The sequence below is a fragment of the Nannospalax galili genome, unplaced genomic scaffold (assembly GCF_000622305.1).
Source record: "Nannospalax galili isolate Female #2095 unplaced genomic scaffold, S.galili_v1.0 scaffold917, whole genome shotgun sequence".
Classification (NCBI taxonomy): Eukaryota; Metazoa; Chordata; class Mammalia; order Rodentia; family Spalacidae; genus Nannospalax; species Nannospalax galili.
This window is the reverse complement of record NW_008340972.1, coordinates 477,846-499,789: the sequence shown is the minus strand read 5'-3', so window position 1 is coordinate 499,789 and position 21,944 is coordinate 477,846. Positions and strand designations below refer to the sequence as shown.

Here is a 21,944-nt window from a genome sequence, read left to right as displayed (position 1 = left end):
CCAGACTTTTTAAAAGTAGACTAGAACCGTAAAAGTCCTTTAACCATAGGCCTTTCTGTTCTCCCTCTTTAACAGATACTGCTCAAAGTAAACAATTTGACAGTTACCAAAATTAAATGGGCTCAAAGCCTCCTTTGGACTCGAGACACCACAGCTACAGTTTTCAGGCAAAGCCCACCCTTGCAAACACTCAGAGAGGAAATACGAGATCACTGTGAATGGGGGAGGGGGGCACATGGGATTTATAGGATGTCTCTCGAATCCAGCAGCTTTTTCCAGAGGCAGTCATCAGATTCTGATCTTCTTCCACCTCCCAGCAAATCATGGAGAGGAACCTTCTAGACTGTCACTGCCCTGAGTTTGACATGTATATCACCCTCTTATTCAGAAAAAGGAAGAGCCAGGGCACTTAGGTCCTGCTATCCTTTGTCACTCATAGGGGCATTCTGAATTTAAGGCCAGGTCCACCCCTGAAATTGGCCAGCACTTTTCAAATGCTGGTTCGATTCCTGCCAGCTACATATGGCCTGTGGATGAGACGGAGTAGACGGAGCCAAAACAGGGCTTCCCCTCAGCTGATTTGCAGCAGATCCTGCGATCACAAGCAGTGTGGACAGACCTTCGGTGGACCTTCTCCACACAGAGCTCTTTGGAACCAACTGAGAACATGGATCCAGGAGCAGCTGCCACCAAAGGGGAACAGAGTCCAGGGCGGCTGGTTCGAAGCTCTGTCCCATCCCATTCTCCCTCGGGAGTTCTTGCCTGGGACTCCCACCAGAGGGTTCTAGTGTAGCGAGGGCACAGTAATGCTTCCCACGGCGGGCACACTCACAAACAAGCATTCACACTTGATTGTCATCACCAATACCTCCACTGAAGAGACATGACAATCATGTAATGGTCAGAAGGACACACAGACTGACTTACCCTCCCATCTTGCAGTCCCCCGTTCCACCTTCCCAGGCTCTGACGTACTTCAGATCCGCCCACAGGGACACCGGATTAAAGGTTCCACTAGAAAAATAAGGTCCCACTGGGCTCAGGATCACAAAGAGAAGGGCTTTGGTAGGCTTCTTGACTCCTAGAGAAGGCTGTGATAAAGAGAGAACATCTGTAACTGACCATGAAGAGATCCTTCTCAACGTCCCAAAGAGACCAGCGTCTACCTCCCTACTGGGGCTGGACAATCAAAGTCTAGTGATACAAGCCTTTCAAGGGATTTCAAAAGAAAACACTGAGAATTGAGCATTTAGGTTCATTTTGGGGGCTGATGAGATGGCTCAGCAGGTAAAGGTGCTTGCTGCCAGGTCTGACAACCTGAGTTTGTTCTTCCGAAACCACAAGCTGGGAGGAGAAAAATGACTTCCACAAGTTGTCCCCTGACCTCCACATGCGTGCTGCGGCAACACGCGTGTCCCACTCACCCCCCGCCCCCCCACATACACACTAAATGAATCAATACATGCAATAAAAAAACATGTAACTTTCCTTGGGTTTTTCTTTCTGAGTTCTGTTTTCAGAGGAAATGCAATCTGCCAGCTGCAGTTGCTTCTGTTAACAGAATCTGAGATGAGACACCCATCTTTACCCTGTAGCAGCAAAACAGACTTCAAGTTTGCAGTGGCTGAGAATTGGGAACGGAAAGAAGGCAGGTTTCGTTTTCAGCAGCATAATATGCTTTGTATTTCCAGGCTGGTGAGGGCTGCAGGCCATGGTAGGTCTGCCAGCAGAGGCTGCAGAGACCGTGGGCTGCGATCACGCCTGTCTGTGTGGTTCTTTTTTAAAAATATTTTATTATTTTTATTTTATGTGTATGAGTGAATTGCCTGTATTCAGGCAATGTGTAAGCCATGCATGCAATGCCCTCAGAGATCAGAAGAGGGCGTCAGATCCCCTAGAAACTGGAGTGAGGAATGGTTGTTAGCTGACATGTAGGTGCTGGGAATCAAACCCAGGTCCTCTGCAAGAGCAGCCAGTGCTCTTAACCCCTGAGCCATCTCTCCAGTACCAAGTGCGGTTCTTAATAGAGAGCAAAAGCGTAGCTATTCTAGAGGTAAAGATGCCAGCAAGAGCAGCCAGTGCTCTTAACCCCTGAGCCATCTCTCCAGTACCAAGTGTGGTTCTTAATAGAGAGCAAAAGCGTAGCTATTCTAGAGGTAAAGATGTCAAAGAGGCCACTCACTATGGCCTGGTTTGTCTGTGTGGGGAGAGGGCGTATGAAAATGTCAAGAGGCCTGGTAGGAATAACTAATATATACTAATGAAAAATAAAATGAAAACCAACAACACAAGCTAGGCATGGTGGTGCACACCTTCAATCCCAGCACTCTTGTGGCAGAGGCAGGCGGATCTCTCTAAGATAGAGGCCAGCCTGGTCTCCATAGGGAGTTCCAGGCCAGCTGGGGCTACAAGGAAACCACACACACACACACACACACACACACACACACACACACACATCAACAACCCAGAGCTCAATGGGCTCTGCTCCCCTGTTAGGGGTTAGGGGTCAGTCTGCTCTGGCTCTCTTCAGAACACGTGCTTTGCTTCAGGAGATAAACTTTAGCTTTAATCCCCTGTGTCTCGTCTGAGGCCCTTCACCCACTGAGATGTCTGTTTCCTGAGGGCCCTGGAGCTTTCCATGTCAGATACTTTGATGAACTCTAGCGATAAAGGAAACCACTCAGCATAACGTAGTGTAATGCACAGCCTATCATCAAGGCTGCACCTCAATTTCTGAATAAATTATTGCATTTTCGTACAACCTAATTATAGCATTTTAACACCTATCACATGAATGCCTGGGACACTTCCCACTTGGCATGCGTACACAAGTATTTTATGCAACTTGCAATATATTCAAAGAAGCAGCAATCGGCTAAAATCAAGACATTTTTTTCCTGTTGTAAATTTTACCTTGCCTGGGGTGGTGGCGCGCACCTTTAAGCCCAGCACGCGCTGGCAGAGGCAGACGGATCTCTGTAAGATCGAGGCCAGCCTAGTCCACATAGCAAGTTCCAGGCCAGCTGGAGTTACAGGGAGACCTTACATCAAAAAACAAAAATCAAAACAAAACAAAACAAAATATTTTACTTTGTAAATTTCCTCCTCTGACCTTGACAAGACAGTTTGCTTTTGTTCCACTAGGTGGCAGCAGAGAGCACCGATGGGAAACTAACCAGCCAATCTACTTCTAGTAAAAGCATCCAGATAATTTTTTATCCTTAGCAACAGCTAAGCTACAGGTTAGCATTTTTCAATGATGACAAAAGTTGTATTTAAGAGTACTAACTTCCTATTTTCTGAGACTTAAACTGGGTTCACGCATGTCTGGGAACTCTTCAAGTTCTGCTGTGGATCACGGCTTAGGCACCACCTATCACTTACATTGTGTTTTCCCATGAAAAAGAACTCTCTTGAGGGGCTGGAGAGATGGCCCAGCTGTTAAAAGCACTGGCTGCTCTTCCAGAGGACCCGGGTTCAATACCAGCACTGACATGGCAGCTAACAGCCATCTATAACTCTAGTTCCAGGGGATCTGATGGCCTCTTCTGACCTCCATGGGCACTGCATGCACGTGGTGCACTTACATACATGAAGACACACACACATAAAACAAAAAATAAATAAATCTGTTGGGCCATCTCTCCAGGCCCCCCACCCCCATCCCCCCCCCCACCCCCCGAATACTTTTATAGATTTCTTATTCTTTTCCGCCAGCCTCATGGATCGAGTAAATACACAAAAGGTGTAAAGTACTGCTCAAAAGCCCATACCGACTGTGGTGAAAACACAAATATGTTTATATGTATGTGTCTGTACACAAACACACAGAGACGATACAGAGAGAAGGAGAGAGAGACTTTTACTAAGCTAAGCTTCACAGTAATCAAATCCGTTTGCACTTTGCATAGAAGGATGGCACCTAAGCATGATGGGAAAAAAGGAGGCATTTCACAGTGAACATCACCACCTTCTTTCTGGGTCAGTCAGAAATGCTTTCGCAAAGAAGCAGAGATGTCAGAGGTATTTGAAGGACTACAGAAAGGAATCAGTGAGCTGAGAAGTACCATGAGTCTACAGGCTGCCTCAGAGGCACAGAGCACAGGCCGGGGCCTGAGGGTGGTTCTGCCCGGGCAAGGGGAAACAGAAGGCTGGTGCTTCTGAAAGAAGCTCACGTCGAAACAACTCAAAGAGCAGCCTGGTTTGTCTTGTAATCCTGTAACCGCTCTTACCAAAACACAAAAGTTACCTAGTTAAAGAAGAAAATGGAGCAGGGTTCTGTGGCATGCACCTGTCATCGAAGCACTTGAGAGGCTAAGGCAGAAGGATCAGGAGTTCAAGACCAGCCTCAGCTACATGGCAAGTTTGGGTTTACATGAGACCTTGTTTCTAAAAAAACAAAAAAAAACTGGGGCAGGAGAGATGGCTCAGTGGTTAAGAGCACTGGCTGCTCTTGCATAGGACCTGGGTTTGGTTCCCAACAGCCACATGGTGGCTAACATCTGTCTGTAACTCCAGTTCTGGGAGGAATCTGATGCCCTGTTCTGGCCTATGTGGGTGCTCATGCTGTGGTTCACATACATATATGTAGGCAAAACACTCATACGCATAATAAAAGTAAATCTTTTAAAATTAAATCAAGAAATGAAATGGTAAAGAATCTGTGAGGGGTGGTATCAGGTAGTGAACCCAGGGGTCCACAGGGCCTTGAATGTTGTGAGGGTCACAAAAAGAGGAACAGCAGGTTCAGCTAGTTGGTTCGAAGCAGGACAGAAAGAACAACTCAGCATTAGACATTTGTTGGAGCCCTAAGCCCCTGCATTAATGTGACTTTTCTCATTGCTGTAACAAAACGCCTGACAAAAGTAACAATGATAACTGCCTCCAGGTTCTTGTCATGAGCTCCTGGCTTCCCTGGGTCATGGATCGTAGCCTGGAAGTGTAATCCCAGTAAATCCTTCCCTCCCCAAAGTTGCATGGAGCAGTGCTGTATATAGCAACAGAAAATCGAACTAGAACAAAGGCTTTCTTCCAGTTCAGTTAGCCACGCCCTCCATCATGGCACAGGAAGTGAGGCGGCTGGCCACATTGTGTCTGCAGTCAGGAAGCAGGGAGAGGTGACTGCTGGTGCTTGGCTCATTTTCTCCTCTATTTGGGTGGGGAGCCCAGCCATCCACGTTCAGGGTGGGTCTTCCCTGTCAGTTTAAACCTTTCTGGAAACCCCCTCACAGATACATCCAGGAGCGTGTCTCCTAGGTAGTTCCAAATCCAGTCACATGGACAACGGAGATGGAAAATCATGTCCCAGTATGTTACTATGAGGTGGTGGGTCACATTATATGGGCTCCAAATAATGCCCTAACCCAGTTGGACTTGGGTCCCCATAAAGAGGGAAAAAGATACCGATAGTCTCTCCCCTGCTGTCATTGAGGACATGACAGGCTGTGCACAGAACTATGCACAGAACAGGCCTTACCAGAAACTAGCCAGCCTCCAAACACAGAGAAAAAAAATGACGGGGTTTAATCACCCAGACTGTGGCCAATCACATTCAGCTTCCCTCCATCCTGAGCTCCATGAACACTTCAACCTCAACTTAAATGTCATTTAGATGTCACTCCAGGAAACGCACACCCCTAAATCAGGTTAGCTGCTTGTGTTTACTGCCATAACATCCTGCTTGTCAAATGTAGACTAATAAGAGCCTGCCACTCTGACTTACGTCAGCTCAGTCTTTCTTCACATTTTGCCAACCAGCAAACTCTATAACATGCAAGACAATTTTCATCTTTTTTTTTTTGGTCTTTTTGAGACAGGATTTCCCAGCAGCCCCAGCTGGTCTGGAATTTGCTATGTAGACCATGCTAGCCTCGAACTCACTAAAGATCCTCCTGCCTCTGCCTCCCAAGAGCTGGGATTAAAGGCGTGTGCCACTACTCCCCTGGAGTTAGGGTCACAGGTAATTGTGAGCCACCTAACACAGGTACTGGGAACTACACTTGGGTCCTCTGAAAGCGTAGCCAGCACTGTCAACCACTGAGCCATCTCCCCAGGTCTTCATATTGCATTTCACTCCAGGTTTTTAGCAAGTAATTGTGGAATGACCACCCACCTTAGTAAGACATTTTTTATAGAAAAGGGCTATAGAGTCAGGCATGGTGGCACATGTCTGTAATCAGCTCTCGGGAATCTGAAGTAGAAGGGTCACTCTGTGTTAAGGTCAGTCTGGGCTACACAGTGAGTTCCAGGTCTGTCTGGGATACATGAAACTCCATCTCACGGGAGAAAGAAAAAGGTTGCTAAATCTGAAAGTCACACAGCCGGGTGATACAGGAGTGGCCCCAATGGCTCTGCTGGAGATCACAGCTCTGCCAGGGGAGCAGATGATAGGTGTTGGAAGGACTTGAAGGTCACTTCCAAAAGCAATGGTTCCACATTTAGACCTAAGACTGACAGTGGAAGAAGACAAAGCTCCACCCCGACCTTCACCCTGACCTCCCACACTATCTGCCCCTTTTTGGGCTGTCACCTTTGGGGCTAAAGACACCTCACAGGCACCGGAGACCCCAGAAGGTCAAGGAGCGTCAGGACATGGGCCTGGACTTCTGGAAGATCTCTGCCCAGTCCTCCTCCTTACCAGCTGTCCTAGTTACTTTGTATAGCTGTGATCACACACTGATCAAAAGCAGGCTGGGGGACAAAAGGATTTATTTCACCTTACAACTGGGGAGTCAGTGTAAGAAATCAAGGCAGGAACCTGGAGGCAGGAGCTGAAGCACAGACCACATCCAAGGGCTGCTTGCTGGCTTGTTTCCCTGGCCCTTGTTCAGCCTGCCTAGGACCAGTGCCCAAAGGTGGCACCACCCACAGTGGGCTGGGCTCTTCCACATCAACAAGCAATTTAAAAAATACCTGGAAGACATGGCCACAGGCCAATGTGACAGAGGGGCTGCCTCAACGGAGGGTCCCTCTTCGCATACTGCCAAGGTGCCAACGGAAGCTGTCCAGCACACGGGCCTCCTCCCCCTCCTTCCATACCACTATCTGATACCTGCTGCTCCTCAGCTCCTGCCTGCAGTGGGGAGGCTGATCTGGCAGCAGAGCTCTGTCTCCATCATCCCGCAGTCACCGAACGCAGTTCTTCCCCCTCGCTCCAGTCACTGGCTTTATCAAGCAGCAGAAACGGGCATTTCATGGGCCCGGGAGATGACGTCAACATTGAAAGGACTGTGGATACTCTGAACTCAACACTCAGGGTTGTGATCGTGAAAATGAGCTCTCGGGAATTGTGACCTTAGGATCCAGGAAGCATGGGTTGTTACATTTCAAATCAACCCTGAGTGAAGATGTCTGCTCTCAGCTGACACAGGAGTGGCAGTCAGGGAGATATCCAGGAAGAGAGAGAGCGTGTCCCGCTCAGAAAAATCATAGTGAACCCTGCTTAATGGCTCCAGGGCAGGAGCCGCACAGGGCAGCCTGCTCTTGCTTTATGGGTGTTCTAGGAACATGCTCGCTCATTTGTGAGCTGTCTAGAGCTGCTTTCCCACGGAAAGGGCAGGGCTGGGTAGCTGTGGGGTCTGCAAAGGCAAAGGGTTGCTCTGTCTGGCCAGTTGCAGAAAAGGCATTGCTGGTGCGGGCGCCACAGGACCACACGGGGGAGGCTCCTCACTGGACTAGGCAGCTTCTCTGGCCAGGATCTCCTCACTACCCCCAGAACCTGACCTTGAGATTCCAAACACTAAGTCAAGCACTGGGCTGGGCAGACCAGAAAGCGAATAAAAGACCAGGCTCGGTGGTGTGCACCTCCAATCCAAGGACTCCATGAGCAGAGGCGGGAGAATTGATGCAACTTTGAGGCCAGTGAGGGCGGCAGCGTGAGACCGAGCTCGCACACAGAAAAAGGCAAGAGTGGCGACTCGGTGGGAAACAGAAAACAAAGGCCGGTCTGGGCTACATGGTGAGTTCTAGTCCAGTGGGGTACATGATGAGACTTGTCCAGATAAATGATAATAAAGCCAGGCGTGGTGGCATACACCGTCAGTCCAGTACTCAGGACGAAGAGGTAGGTAGAGCTCTGTGAGGTTGAGGGCAGCCTGGTCTATACAGTGAGTTCCAGAACATCTAGGGCTACAGAAGGCATCCGTCACACAGGGAAATCCACCCCAGCTGAGTAGTAAGGGAATGAGGGCACAGGTAAAGGAGGGCATTACACGTACAAGACCTGCAGAAAGGCAAAGGGGTCAACAAGCTACATTTATACTTGTAAAAAGAAAGTTATGGGTAGAAAGTCCATAAACAGCCTTCATCTACAGAAACCTGATGTATCAAGAGCCTGCTGAAATGCCTACTTTAAAACATACACACACACACACAATCACACACATACACACAATCACACACACACAATCACACACATACCACGCACACACATACACACAATCACACACATACACACAATCACACACACACACACAATCACACACATACACACATACCACACACACACAATCACACACATACAATCACACACATACCACACACACACAATCACACACATACAATCACACACACACAATCACACACATACACACACTCACACACACACAATCACACACATACACACACTCACACACACACAATCACACACATACACACACTCACACACACACAATCACACACATACACACACTCACACACACACAATCACACACATACACACACTCACACACACACAATCACACACATACACACACTCACACACACACAATCACACACATACACACACTCACACACACACAATCACACACATACACACACTCACACACACACAATCACACACATACACACACTCACACACACACAATCACACACATACACACACTCACACACACACAATCACACACATACACACACTCACACACACACAATCACACACATACACACACTCACACACACACAATCACACACATACACACACTCACACACACACAATCACACACATACACACACTCACACACACACAATCACACACATACACACACTCACACACACACAATCACACACATACACACACTCACACACACACAATCACACACATACACACACTCACACACACACAATCACACACATACACACACTCACACACACACAATCACACACATACACACACTCACACACACACAATCACACACATACACACACTCACACACACACAATCACACACATACACACACTCACACACACACAATCACACACATACACACACTCACACACACACAATCACACACATACACACACTCACACACACACAATCACACACATACACACACTCACACACACACAATCACACACATACAATCACACACATACACACAATCACATACACACACAATCACACACATACCACGCACACACAATCACACACATACCACACACACAATCACACACAATCACAAGCACACCCATACACACAATCACACACACACAATCACACACATACACACAATCACATACACACACAATCACACACATACCATGCACACACAATCACACACATACCACACACACACAATCACACACATACCACACACACAATCACACACAATCACAATCACACACAATCACAAACACACACACAATCACACACACAATCACACAATCACACACATACACAATCACACACATACACACAGTCACACACACACAATAACACACATACCACACACACACAATCACACACATACCACACACACACAATCACACACAATCACAATCACACACAATCACACACACACACAATCACACACATACACAATCACACACATACACACAATCACACACACAATCACACACACATACCACACACACATACACACACATACCACACACACAATCACACACACACACAATCACACACACACACAATCACACACATACACACAATCACACACACAATCACACACATACCACGCACACGCAATCACACACATACCACACACACACAATCACACACAATAACAATCACACACAATCACAAACACACACACAATCACACACACAATCACACACATACCACGCACACGCAATCACACACATACCACACACACACAATCACACACAATCACAATCACACACAATCACAAACACACACACAATCACACACACAATCACACACAATCACACAATCACAATCACACACACACATACCACACACACATACACACACATACCACACACAATCACACACACAATCACACACATACACAATCACACATACATACCACACACACACAATCTCACACACACACACACACATACACACACATACACAATCACACACACACAATCACACACACACAATCACACACACATACCACACACACACACACACACACACACACATACAATCACACAGCAGAAACAAATTTAACTACATTACAATTAAATGTGCCAGGCAGGTGGGTTAGCACACACTTGTCATCCCAGCATTTTGGAGGTAGAAGCAGGAGGATCAAGCATTCAAGGCCAGCCTGGGCTATGTAGCAATTTTGAGGCCAGCCTGGGCTACATGAGACCCTGTCTCAAAAATATGAAACAAAAGTTGAAGCCTTCTGCTTATCGAAAGGCGACTATAGAACATAGAGGCAAAGGGAGTCACGGGCTGGGCAACTGCAAAGCATTCATAATATAGTAACTCAGAACCAGGAGCTGGGAGATGGCTTGGCAGTTAAGAGGACTAGCTGTTCTTGCAGAGGACTGGGGTTTGGTTCCCAGCAACCACATGTCAATCCACAACCATTTGTAACTCCAGTTCCGAATCTGACATCCTCTTCTGGTCTCTGCGGGCGCTTACATATGCAAAACACTCATACACATAATTTTTTTTTTAAATTCAGGACTGGCACTATGTCTCAGTGGGTAAAGGCACCTGCTGTCAAGCCAGGGCTTTTGAGCAATTTTAAGGCTGTTGCTGAAATCATCTGTCTAGCTCTTCAAGTCCCTTCACAAACGGATTATATTTTCAGCATTTTTTTTTTTCTTTTTCTCTCTTTTTTTAAGACAAGGTCTCTGGCTGGCCTGGAACTCACAGAGGTCTGCATGTCTCTGGAAATCACAGAGATCTGCTTGCCTCTGTGCTGGGGTTAGAGGTGTGCACCACAACGCTCAGCTCTGTATTTTTTATTTGGAAGGGTACACCCCCTTCCTAATCCTTACCACGAAATGCCTAGACTTCAGGATAATGAAAATAAAATTGGGCCTCTCTCCACCAAAACTTCTACAGCTAACCCACCGCAGAGCCGTGCTGCCTCAGTGGAGGCATGGTACTTGCAACCTCAGGACCGGTATCAGTCTTGATGGGGAAGGTGAACATCACTGCCCCATCTCCTTCAATTGCTCCCAGTGAATTTTCTACAACTACTAGTTATTGTAAGAGAAACCTTACTACCCCAAGATCAAAAATAACTACTATCTGACCTTTCACAGAGAAGCTGGCCTTGAAGACCAGGGGGACAGAAAGGAGCCATTTACGATGGGACAGGGGCTCATTCCAAACACATGCTAAAAGCTCAAGTAAGAGTAAGGGAGCTAGGGGTGGAGCTCAGTGGTAGGGTGCTTGCCTAGGGTGTGCAAGGTCCTGGGTCCAACCCCCAGCACTGCAAACTGAAAAATGGTGTTTTGCACCACTGAGTTGGCTCAGTGCGTAAAAGCTCTTGCTGTCAACCTAACGACCTGAGTCCAATCCTTAGGATCCAGTTGAAGGAGAGAACTGATTCACAAATGTTGCCTTCTAACCTCCAATGCGTGCCACAGCACACGTAAGCCCAAAGTACACACACAAAATAAATACATCAATAATTTTTGCAAGAATTTTTTAAATTATAAAAATAAAATTCCCCCAAACAGGGAGTCAGGCTGCACCTCAGTTCCGATGAACGTGGGACGAATGTAGAGGCTGGCAGAGGTGGAGTGCGGGACCCACTCTTGATCCAACCGGACTAGCTGCTGGATGCACTCCAGAAGCTCCTCTTGGTCAAACACCTGGAAGGACAAAATCCCCAATGACTGCTGACAAAGGGCCGTGACGCCGTTAGATCATCACCAAGAGCAAAACTGCAGCACGCCTTCTGTGTAGCCCCAGCTAATCACAGTCCCGATTAGCTGGGGCTTTTTATTCACTCTCTAGCAACATAAAACAGTAGGAAAAGCATCCATAATAAACTCAAACAAAAATATTTTTCTGTGACTCTATCCCTCCCAAAAATAATTGTAGAAGTATGAAATAATCATATGGGAAAGATAAGAACAAGAGCTTCCTTGAGGCTGGCGAGATGGCTCAGCAGGTAAAGGCGCTTGCGGCCAAGCTTGATGACCTGCATTCAATCCCCAGGACACACATGGTGGAAAGAATTGACTCCCACAAGTTGTCCTCTGACCGCCATACTTGCCCCCCAATAAATGAATAAATAGATAAAGTAGAATTTTGAAAAAGGAAAAAACTTACAGTCCCTACTTACCATATTCCACATCAGTTATAATTGGCTCTTATAATCAAATGTAACAAAATATTATTATTAATTTTAAAATGGACATCTGTGACCTCTTATATGCCCATAGCAGTTATAATTGGATTTTACACTCAAATATAACAAAATACTAGGACTTTTGTTTAAAAAGTGACATCTGTGATTGCTTATCATATTCTGAATCAATTACAATAGATTTTACAGTCAAATGCAACAAAATATGACTTTTATTTTTAAAATAGACAGTATCTACATTTTTAAAGATCCAAAAAAATTCTTACCCAAGAAATGCAAAACACAAATCATGAAGGAAAATAGAGGGTTATAGAGACGGCCCAGGGGTTGAGAGCACTGGCTGCTCTTGCAGAGGACCTGAGTTCAGTTCCCAGTACCCACATGGCAGCCAACAACTGGCTGTTAACTCCAGTTCCAGGGGATCTGACACCCTCTCCTGACCGCTACAGATATTGCACAACACAGATACACTTACCTACATACAAGCAATACAGTCATACACATAAAATAAAAAGTAATAAATAAAATATTTTTTAAGTTAAAAGAGTAAAGTAAGATATTACGTTGGTTTATGGATATGACAAAAGTGGGTTTTTCTCGATGACATGTGACCTCTAGCCATGTGTGTTTGGCTGTGTTTACAGTATCACTCATGAGTTCCCTCCCATTGAGTGGGCTATAAGTCCAATTAGACAGCTTCTATGTACCCAACATAAAAGTGTCACTACTGCACCAGTAGAGGTTATTGGCTGGGCTGGTCATTGCTGTGGTTCATAGATTTTACAGCTGGATGGGATCATTGACTGGTTTTCTCCTTGACAGTTTACATAGTATCTTCCGATACTATAGGAGCTAGTCTTCAAGGAGGAAGGTTCCAGGTCATTTCCAGCTCCATTGCTCCAAATCCTGTGTCCAAAGTATGTCCTATCTTCAGCAATAGGGTCTTATCTTCAAATTCTGGGAGGCAATCCAGGGCTGTAGGAATAGCCTGTGTAATTTGGAGAATCTCTTGGACTACGCTGACTAACAACTTGAAGGGAGGTTTCCCCTATCTGGCACTGTGTTTATTATATAGCCTTTAACTGTACAAATGTGCATGTGCACACACACACACACACACACACACCACAAACATACACAATGTGTATTTTTCAATAAGCTTTTGAACTAATACATTTCCCTAATAGCCACCCACCACCAGGACTTCCCCACCATTATGGACTGTGAGCCCTCAAACTGTCAGCCCAATATAAACCTACCTTAACTGGCTTTTGGTCAGGTGCGTTGTCATAGCAACAAGAAAAAAATAGCCAATGAGGGCTGGAGAGATGGCTCAGCGGTTAAGAGCACTGGTTGCTCTTGCAGAGGACCCTGGTTCAATCTCCAGCACCCACATGGCAGTTAACAATCATCCATAACTCCAGTTCCAGGGGATCCAACGCCCTCTTCTGACCTCTGCAGGCATTGCACAACACTGTGCATTTATATGCATGCACATAATACACTCATACACATAAAATAAAAATAAAATATTTAAAAGAAAAAAACGGGGGTCTGGAAAGATGGCTCAGCAGTTAAGAACACTGATTGTTCTTGCAGAAGACCCAGGTTCGAATCCCAGCACCCCCATGGCAGCTAACAACTGTCCACAACTCCAGTTCCAGGGGATCCAACGGCCTCTTCTGTCCTCCGTGAGCATTGCGTGACACAGGTGCACTTACCTACAGGCAGGCATAACACTCATACACATAAAATCAATAAAAAGAACAAAATAAAACAGCCCGTGTACTTGCTGACCTGAATCTGCAGAAGACAGGAAACGTCTTTTAGTCCTGAAAAGCAACCTCACCCTGTGTCAGGGATGGAAGCCAGGCACGTCACCTCCTATCTAGAAGTATACGGTATAAAACACACTCCTTTCAAAATCACTTCTGAATCTTAACAAGCTAGGCTACAGGCAAGACCCAATGGATATGAAAACCATCTTGGTGGACATTTTTTTTTTATGTCTCCCAAACAAAACTTGGGAAAATAATCATTTATAACATCACTGAGGGCCAATAAGACGGCTCAGTGGGTGCAAGTACTTGCTGACAAGCTTGAGGACCTGCGTTCGGTCCCCAGGACCCACATGGAGGGAAGACAGAATGGACTCCACAAAGCTGTCCTCTGACCTCTACACCAAATTAATTAATTAATTAATGTAACAAAAATTTAAAAAACAAAATTTTACCGCATAGTTTTACTTGCTATTACGTACAGCTAGACAAATGCCTGCCCTGCGTTGTCTTCTATTTTCATATGATCATTTCCTTCATGCAGCCTTGAAATCTTATTTTAGCTTCAGACCTGTTTTCTTCCTAAGTCTTCTCTTTCTCACACCAGACTCCCAGACACTCCTGAAGATGCAGAAATTCTGTGCAGCGGCCACACGGAACCGGCCATGTCCCTGTTCTTTAACCTCATTAATCACAGGCGATCATATATAAAGTCAGTACTCATACAGTTTGCATTGAACACCGATGCAATGATTCAGAAGTCATTTTTTTTTTCATGGCAAACCCAGAATTGGTCGGATGAAAGGGAACACAAATTTCCATACCGGCAGAGTGCTCCTCACAGCAGATCGGCACATCCTGTGCATGTTGAGGTCTGGTCGGAACAGTCGGATTTTATTATCAACTCCTCGAAAGGCCTTCAAGCCTTCAAACAGCTGAGGATCAAAGGGAAAGGCTTAGAAGGAGCGAAAGAAGGCAACACTGAGATGTTTCTACAGCTGCTGCCTCAGGGGACAGCCAGAGCTGCTGCCCTTGATCTCTTCTGGACGTGGGTTAATCAGCTGACAGAATATGTTGCAGTAACAAGGAAGGAAAAAAGAGAGGGAAGGATCCTTTCAATGGCGGCACCTGAGGGAACCCTGGCTATCCTCTGCTCAGCAGGAGCCACTCAGCTGCATAACACAGCCTATGGGGATGGAACACCACCACTACCGTGTGGCCAGAAAGAGATTGAAGGTGATCTCTGTGGACTCAGGCTCAGGCAAGTGCCCACATATCCTTCCGCTTAAACTAATTCATTCAGGGACCGGTTCAGCAGGTAAGAGCACTTGCTACTCAAGCCTGATGACCCGAGTTCTATCACCAGAACCCACAGTGGAAAGGAGAGAGAGAGAGAGAGAGAGATGTGTGTGTAAGAGAGAGAGAGAGAGAGAGAGAGAGAGAGAGAGAGAGAGAGCGAGCGAGCACGTGTACTAGAATGATCTTTACTTTGCAGTGTGGGTTCTGGTGATGGAACTCAGGTCATCAGGCTTGTGCAGCAAGTGCTTTTACTTCAGCAACAAGAAATTAATGCAGTAGTTCATGACATTAACAACTCAAGTGAGAAAAAAAATACCTAACGATCTCCTTGGGTTAGATAAAGCATCTGAGAAATCTGAATATTCATTTGATTTTTGAAAGCTTCCTGGGCTAGCACACATCTCCCCTCCACCTTTACACCCGATCTCTGCCATGGCTGTGGCACACAGGAAAACTATATCTGCCACTGGCCTGTATCTGGAATGTGGAAAGGGACTTCTGATAGATTTTTCCAGATCAATACATGGATTCCACTTACTATCACTTCAAAACTGGACAAGGAATGATTCCTTAAAGGAAAATGTCACTGAGAAAGCTAATGCCGTTATCAATGACGTTTGCAGTCTGTTCATTTATTAAATTTATCTGCCCCACGAGTCCACTGGTTGGGGTTCAACTCCAAAGGAAATAAGGGGAAGGGATGCCCAGCATGAATGGGTTCATGACAAGGGACCAGCCCACGGCTCGATGGAGATTGGCCCCGCGAAGTCTGTAGAGCAGGAAGGGAAGGTACCTCCACCCACTTCCTCCTGGGTAGGAGCTGTAGTTTAAGTGAGATTGACAGTCCAGGGAAGCGGAAGAGAGAGGGAGATGGGAAGGAGAAGGGAGGAAAAGGGAGTAAAGAGGAGGGAGGAGCCCAAATTAGCGTATTTGGAGACACTCCTCTTTAACGTCCCAAGGCCTGGCTCACCAAAGACTATTCTGACCACCTTCACATAAAATGACGGGGGACATAAATCACAGGCGCAAAGATTTCTTCCCCACAGCGCCTAACTGCATGTTCACTGAAGAGAAGGTAAGTTTCTGCCTCAGAATGACCACTGCCTCCCTCTCTCCTCCTGGCTCTCTCAATGACACCCTGAGTGTCCCTTCAAACTAGAAGGAAAATACAGAGGACAAGTTCAGATTAACTGCACTGATACCTGAAACTGACCTCATAACAGAGCTTGTCCTTTGAATAGACCTTTATCCATTTCATAAGTCTGCAACATACAATGATTTTGGATGCCAGTGACTCTCTGAGCTACGCAAACAAAGCCTGAGAGGTTCATACCATCAGTGTCCCCACTAACACCAGCAGCAGGCCTTTTAAGAGCTCAAAGTGATAGAGTGTATAGAAAATTCTAGTTATGGTGTTTCTTTTCTTTTTACTGTATTTTATTTATAATAACTGTTGAGCTTGCATGTATGTATGTGCACCACATGTATGCAGTACCGATAGGGGCCAGAAGACAGGGGTCAGATATCCTGGAACTGGAGTTACAGATGGTTGTTAGCTGCCATGTGGGTGCTGGGAATTGAACCTAGGTCCTCTGTAAGAGCAGCCAGTGCTCTTAACCACTGAGCCACCTCTCCAGCCACTCCTTTTCTCTTTCCTGGTACTGAGGATTGAACCCCAGGCTTCATACATGCTAGGTATGTGCTCTACCAACTGAGCTACATCCTTAGCCCTCAAAATTCGATCTTCGCTTGAGCAAGAATGTTATGATAGGTAACAAGTTGTGCCATCATTTTATTTGAAGCAACAGAATCAGTTCATTTTCAAGAAAACATATGCTAAATGCCTAAATCTGAATAACTGTCCCATGACCTTTCAAGTAAAAATAGCCTTTGTGAAAAAAGCAGTTAGTGCCACTCATGAATTCCTGGCGAAGGCACAGTGGTGCTTCTGTACCTCAAGCACTCTGAGGAGCAACTTGTCACACAAAAGTAGGAAAACAAGGGGCTAGATAGACATGAAGTGTGCTCTCTGCTCTTGTGGAAGATCTGAGGTCAATACCCAGCACCCATGTCAAGCGGCTCACAACAGTCTGTAACTCCGGCTCCAGAGGGATCTGCTGCCTCTGGTCTCTACAGGCACCTGCACTCATGTATACATACTCACACACATGCACATAATCTTAAAAATAAAATAAACCTTAAAAAATAAAAATAAGGGGCTGGAGAGATGACTCAGAGGTTAAGAGCACTGGCTGCTCTTGCAAAGGACCCCAGTTCAGTTCCCACCACCCACATGGCAGCTAACAACCACACGTAACTCCAGTTCCAAGGGATCCAATGTCCTCTTCTGACCTCCGCAGGCATTGCACGACATGGATGCATTTACATACATGCAGGCAGTACACTGGAGAGATGGCTCAGAGGTTAAGAACACTGACTGTTCTTGTAGAGAATCCAGATTTGATTCCCAACACCCACATGGCAGCTATAAACCGTCCTTTATCCAGTCCCAGGGGAATCCAACACCCTTTTCTGACCTCCGAGGCATTGCACAACACAGGTGCACTCACATACATGCAGGCAATACACTCATACACATAAAATAAAAATAATAAAACATATTTTAAAAGAATATCAGTAATTTGAGGGAGATTTTTGTTTGTGTTATGTTTTTCAGGCTGGGGCTAGAACACAGGGCTTTATATAAGCTCTTTAAGGACTCTAACACTGAGCTACATTCCCAGATCTGAGATGTTTTTTAAGCTGCTCTGATGACTAAAACCCAACCAAGCTTGGCTAGGCATGGTGGTTCAGGTCTGTAATCCCAGCATTTGAGAGGCTAAAGCTAGAGGACTATCCTGAGTCTGAGGCTAGCTGGGCTACATAGGGAGTTCCAGGTCAGCCATATCTCAAAACTAGAATTCCAACTCACCTATATTTTCTTTTTTGAAGTACTTTTTTAATTTTATGTGTATACGTGTATTGCCTGCATGTACATAAGTGCACTATATTGCACAATGTTTGAGAAGAGGGCATCACATCCCCTGGAACTGGAGTTTCACACAGTTGTTAGCCGAGATGTGGGTGTTGGGAATCAAACCCAGGTCCTCTGCAAGAGCAGCCAGGACTCTTAACCACTGAGCCATCTCTCCAGCCCTTCATCTACATGTGCAAAACTGAAAGTGGCCAAAAAATCTTCTTTAATTCTAAAAAATGTCTTTAATTCTTCCAAATTTACCTCCTACAGGGCAGCAGTTATCAGACTGTGATTCCTGAGAGTTGGCTTCAAAACTGATTGGAAATCAGATACTGTGGTGACCGAGGAGTGCAGGGTCCTAGATGCCACCAGACCACCAGCAGCCCCCTCGAAAGGGGAAAAGACCGTTCCATCTGCTGTTCATCAGGGACTATGGTTTGGTACGAGCAATTCAAAGCTCAGGCAAGGAAACACCACTAAGAGTCGCCTGGGAACGGAATGAAATGCTCAGCCTGGCATGGTGGTGCACACCTCTAATCCTGGCACTTGGGAAGCAAGAGAAGCTAGGGTTCAAGGCTAGCCTCAGCTACACAATGAGTTCAAGGCCAAACTAGGCTATATAAGACCCTATCTTAATTTTTAAAAGAACATTAAATTCATCATTTTGCAGGTACAGTAGGGCGGTGACTATGTTTCCCAAACAATCAGCATTTACAATTCTGAACAAGTTCATGAAACAGCCCCTTAGTGATTTTCAAGTTTATATTTAGGGTTGCATAATGAGTAAGGCGCCCCACACTGAACCCTGGCTCTGCCCACCATACTATGTGATCTTAGTTCAAAAGGACTTTTTTTGAACCTCTTCTAGAACAGAAGACAGTCCAGTGTCAGGGGTCACGTAACGTGCACTGTATTAATAAACCGTCATGTGCTGTTTGAGCTCAATGAGAAGCAGCACCTCCCGTGGTTCCCGTGTACTCACCTCCACCGCGTAGTGTAAGGCGGAGGCCGCAGGGTGCAGGGACAAGTTTTCAAAAGGCTTGATGTGAGGTTTCTCCCATCCAGACTCCGAGGACCACGCCACTGTCAACATGTGATCGGTAAACACAGTTCCAAACACCAAGCTACTGGGGTCTGGTTTTTCCTTTAAGATGGTGGCTGGAGTGATGATTAGATCTTTGGCCTGGGGGAGAAAAATCAGTACCATGAAAGAAAAGTGACCAAACACACTGAGCCAGAAGATCCAGGGGGCCAAATGTGACATCATCCTTCAACGTCATCATGTCGGCAACTAGCATAGAATTTAACACCATGGGCAGCTGAGGATGTGGGTCAGTCAGTAGAGTGCTTGTCCAGCATGTACAGAAGCCCAGTACCAAAGGATGTAGAGGTGCAAGTGTGTAATCCCAGCATTCAGGAGGTAGAGGCAGGGGGATCAGAAGCTCAACGTTATATGGAGAGTCCCTGCATAGAAGGTTTGGCTAGCCTGGGCTACAAAAGACCATATCTAAAAACCAAACCAAAACAGCCGATGACCCAAATACAAGGCATGGTCTGCATATCAAGTTCAAGGCCACAAGGGCTACCAGGAGACCCTGTCTCAAAACAAACAAGCAGGCATGCCCTTAATCCCAGTGCTTGGAAAGCAAAAGCAGGCAGACAGAGCTCTGTGAGATCAAGGGCAGCCTGCTCTACATAGTGAGTTCCAGGTCAGCTGGGGTTACAAGGAGACCCTGTCTCAAAAAACAGAAAAAAAAAATAATAATAACAACACATAATAAACTAATATAATAAAAACATTTTAACTTTGCACGAGGTCTGTAATCCCAGCACTCAGGAGCTGAAGGCCACAAGTTTGAGGCCAGCCAAAGCTACAAAATTAAGTACCAGGCAAACAAAACCTCTACAGTTATTGCCTCTGGGAATCCAGAAACCAAAATTCGGGGCGGGGGGTGGGGGGCAACGCAGTGGAAGGTGTGCAGAAAGGGAAGCACCGCTTTTCATTCCCATCAGCACTTTGGAAAGAAGGGATACCTCCAGGATCCACACGGTGCTGCACACAGTGACCACAAAACCACAGAACATCCCTGAAAACTAAGCCACTGTTCCCGGCGGTGGCACTGCACCTGCCCAGAGCAGTCCTGACACAAGCCTTGCGCCTCCTCCGGATGTGCTGCGATGCCCTGCGAGGAGACGTGCTCTCCTCTTTGAAGATGGACACGGGGAGGATGAAGTCTCGGACACAAACCCTCTGTTCTGGGAGGAGGAGATGAAGAACAAAAGCCCTCCTATTCGAAGACACAGAGACAAGGGCTTAGGAAACGACATCACAGGGCCGTTCGCCACAGAGCCAGTCTGACCAGCACAAATGACCAATGATACAAGCGTGCACAAGTCGCCGCAGTTCTAACCCTGAACTTGAGAGCGGTTGTTGAACGCAGTCCACGAAGTCCCCTGGGGGGCAAAGATTTTTTTTTTTCCTGTCACAGTCACATGTAGTTCAGGCCAGCATAGAACTCTACATAGGACCACCTTGAACTCATGATCCTCCGGCCTCCGCCTCCTGAATGCTGGAATTACAGGTGTGTGCTACCCTTCCAGGTTTATCTGGTGCAGGGGATCCACCCAGGGCTTTTTATATTTTTACACCCCAAGGAAGCACTCTACCAACTGAGCTGCATCTCCAGGTCCCAGCTCACAATTTCTTTCCTTTTTTTTTTTTTTTAAGCATGGTCTCCCTGTAGCCCCAGCTGGCCTAGAATTCCCTACGTTGACCAGGCAGGCCTCAAACTATCCCCCTGCCTCTGCCTCCCAAGTGCTGGGATTAAAGATGTGGCCCCCAACCCACAATTTCTTAGACTAAGAATACCAGTAGGTTACTCAAAGGCAAGAAAGGTCTGGAAATAAATAGGAAGACAGAACATGAGGGGCTGAAGGCAGATAGTGGGGGCTGGAGAGATGTTCAGCAGTTAAGGGCACCGACTGGTCTTGCAGGGAACCGGAGTTCAGTTCCCAGCACCCACATGGCGGCCAAGGACCACCTATAACTCCAGTTCCAGGGGATCTAATGCCCTCTTCTGATCTCCAGGAGCATTTCCTGCCTGTGGGTGCACTTAGATAAATGCAGGGAGGCAAAACACTCATACACATAAAATACAATTTTTTTTAAATAAAATAAATTCAAATAAAAAAAATTCTCACCAGGCACAGTGGTGCACACCTTTTATCCCAGCACTTGGGAGGCAGAGGCAGGGGGATCTCTGTGAGATCAAGGCCAGCCTGGTCTACATAACAAATTCTAGGCCAGATGGAGCTACAAAAGACCCTGTCTCAAAAAATAAAGATGAC

The 21,944-nt window shown here is 46.2% G+C and overlaps 1 protein-coding gene across 14 annotated transcripts in view; it reads right to left on the bottom strand.

The window, feature by feature from the left end:
- The window catches only part of Bcat1 (branched chain amino acid transaminase 1), a 126,844-nt gene that overhangs the window by 66,333 nt on the left and 38,567 nt on the right, over positions 1-21,944 (bottom strand). For all 14 annotated transcript variants that reach the window (XM_029564962.1, XM_029564966.1, XM_029564967.1 and 11 more), the window contains 4 exons: positions 19,579-19,779; positions 15,145-15,255; positions 11,923-12,042; positions 928-1,091 (listed from right to left, as the gene is read on the bottom strand). In XM_029564962.1, the coding sequence (XP_029420822.1) occupies positions 928-1,091; positions 11,923-12,042; positions 15,145-15,255; positions 19,579-19,779 (596 nt within the window). The remainder of the gene's footprint in view (positions 1-927; positions 1,092-11,922; positions 12,043-15,144; positions 15,256-19,578; positions 19,780-21,944) is intronic.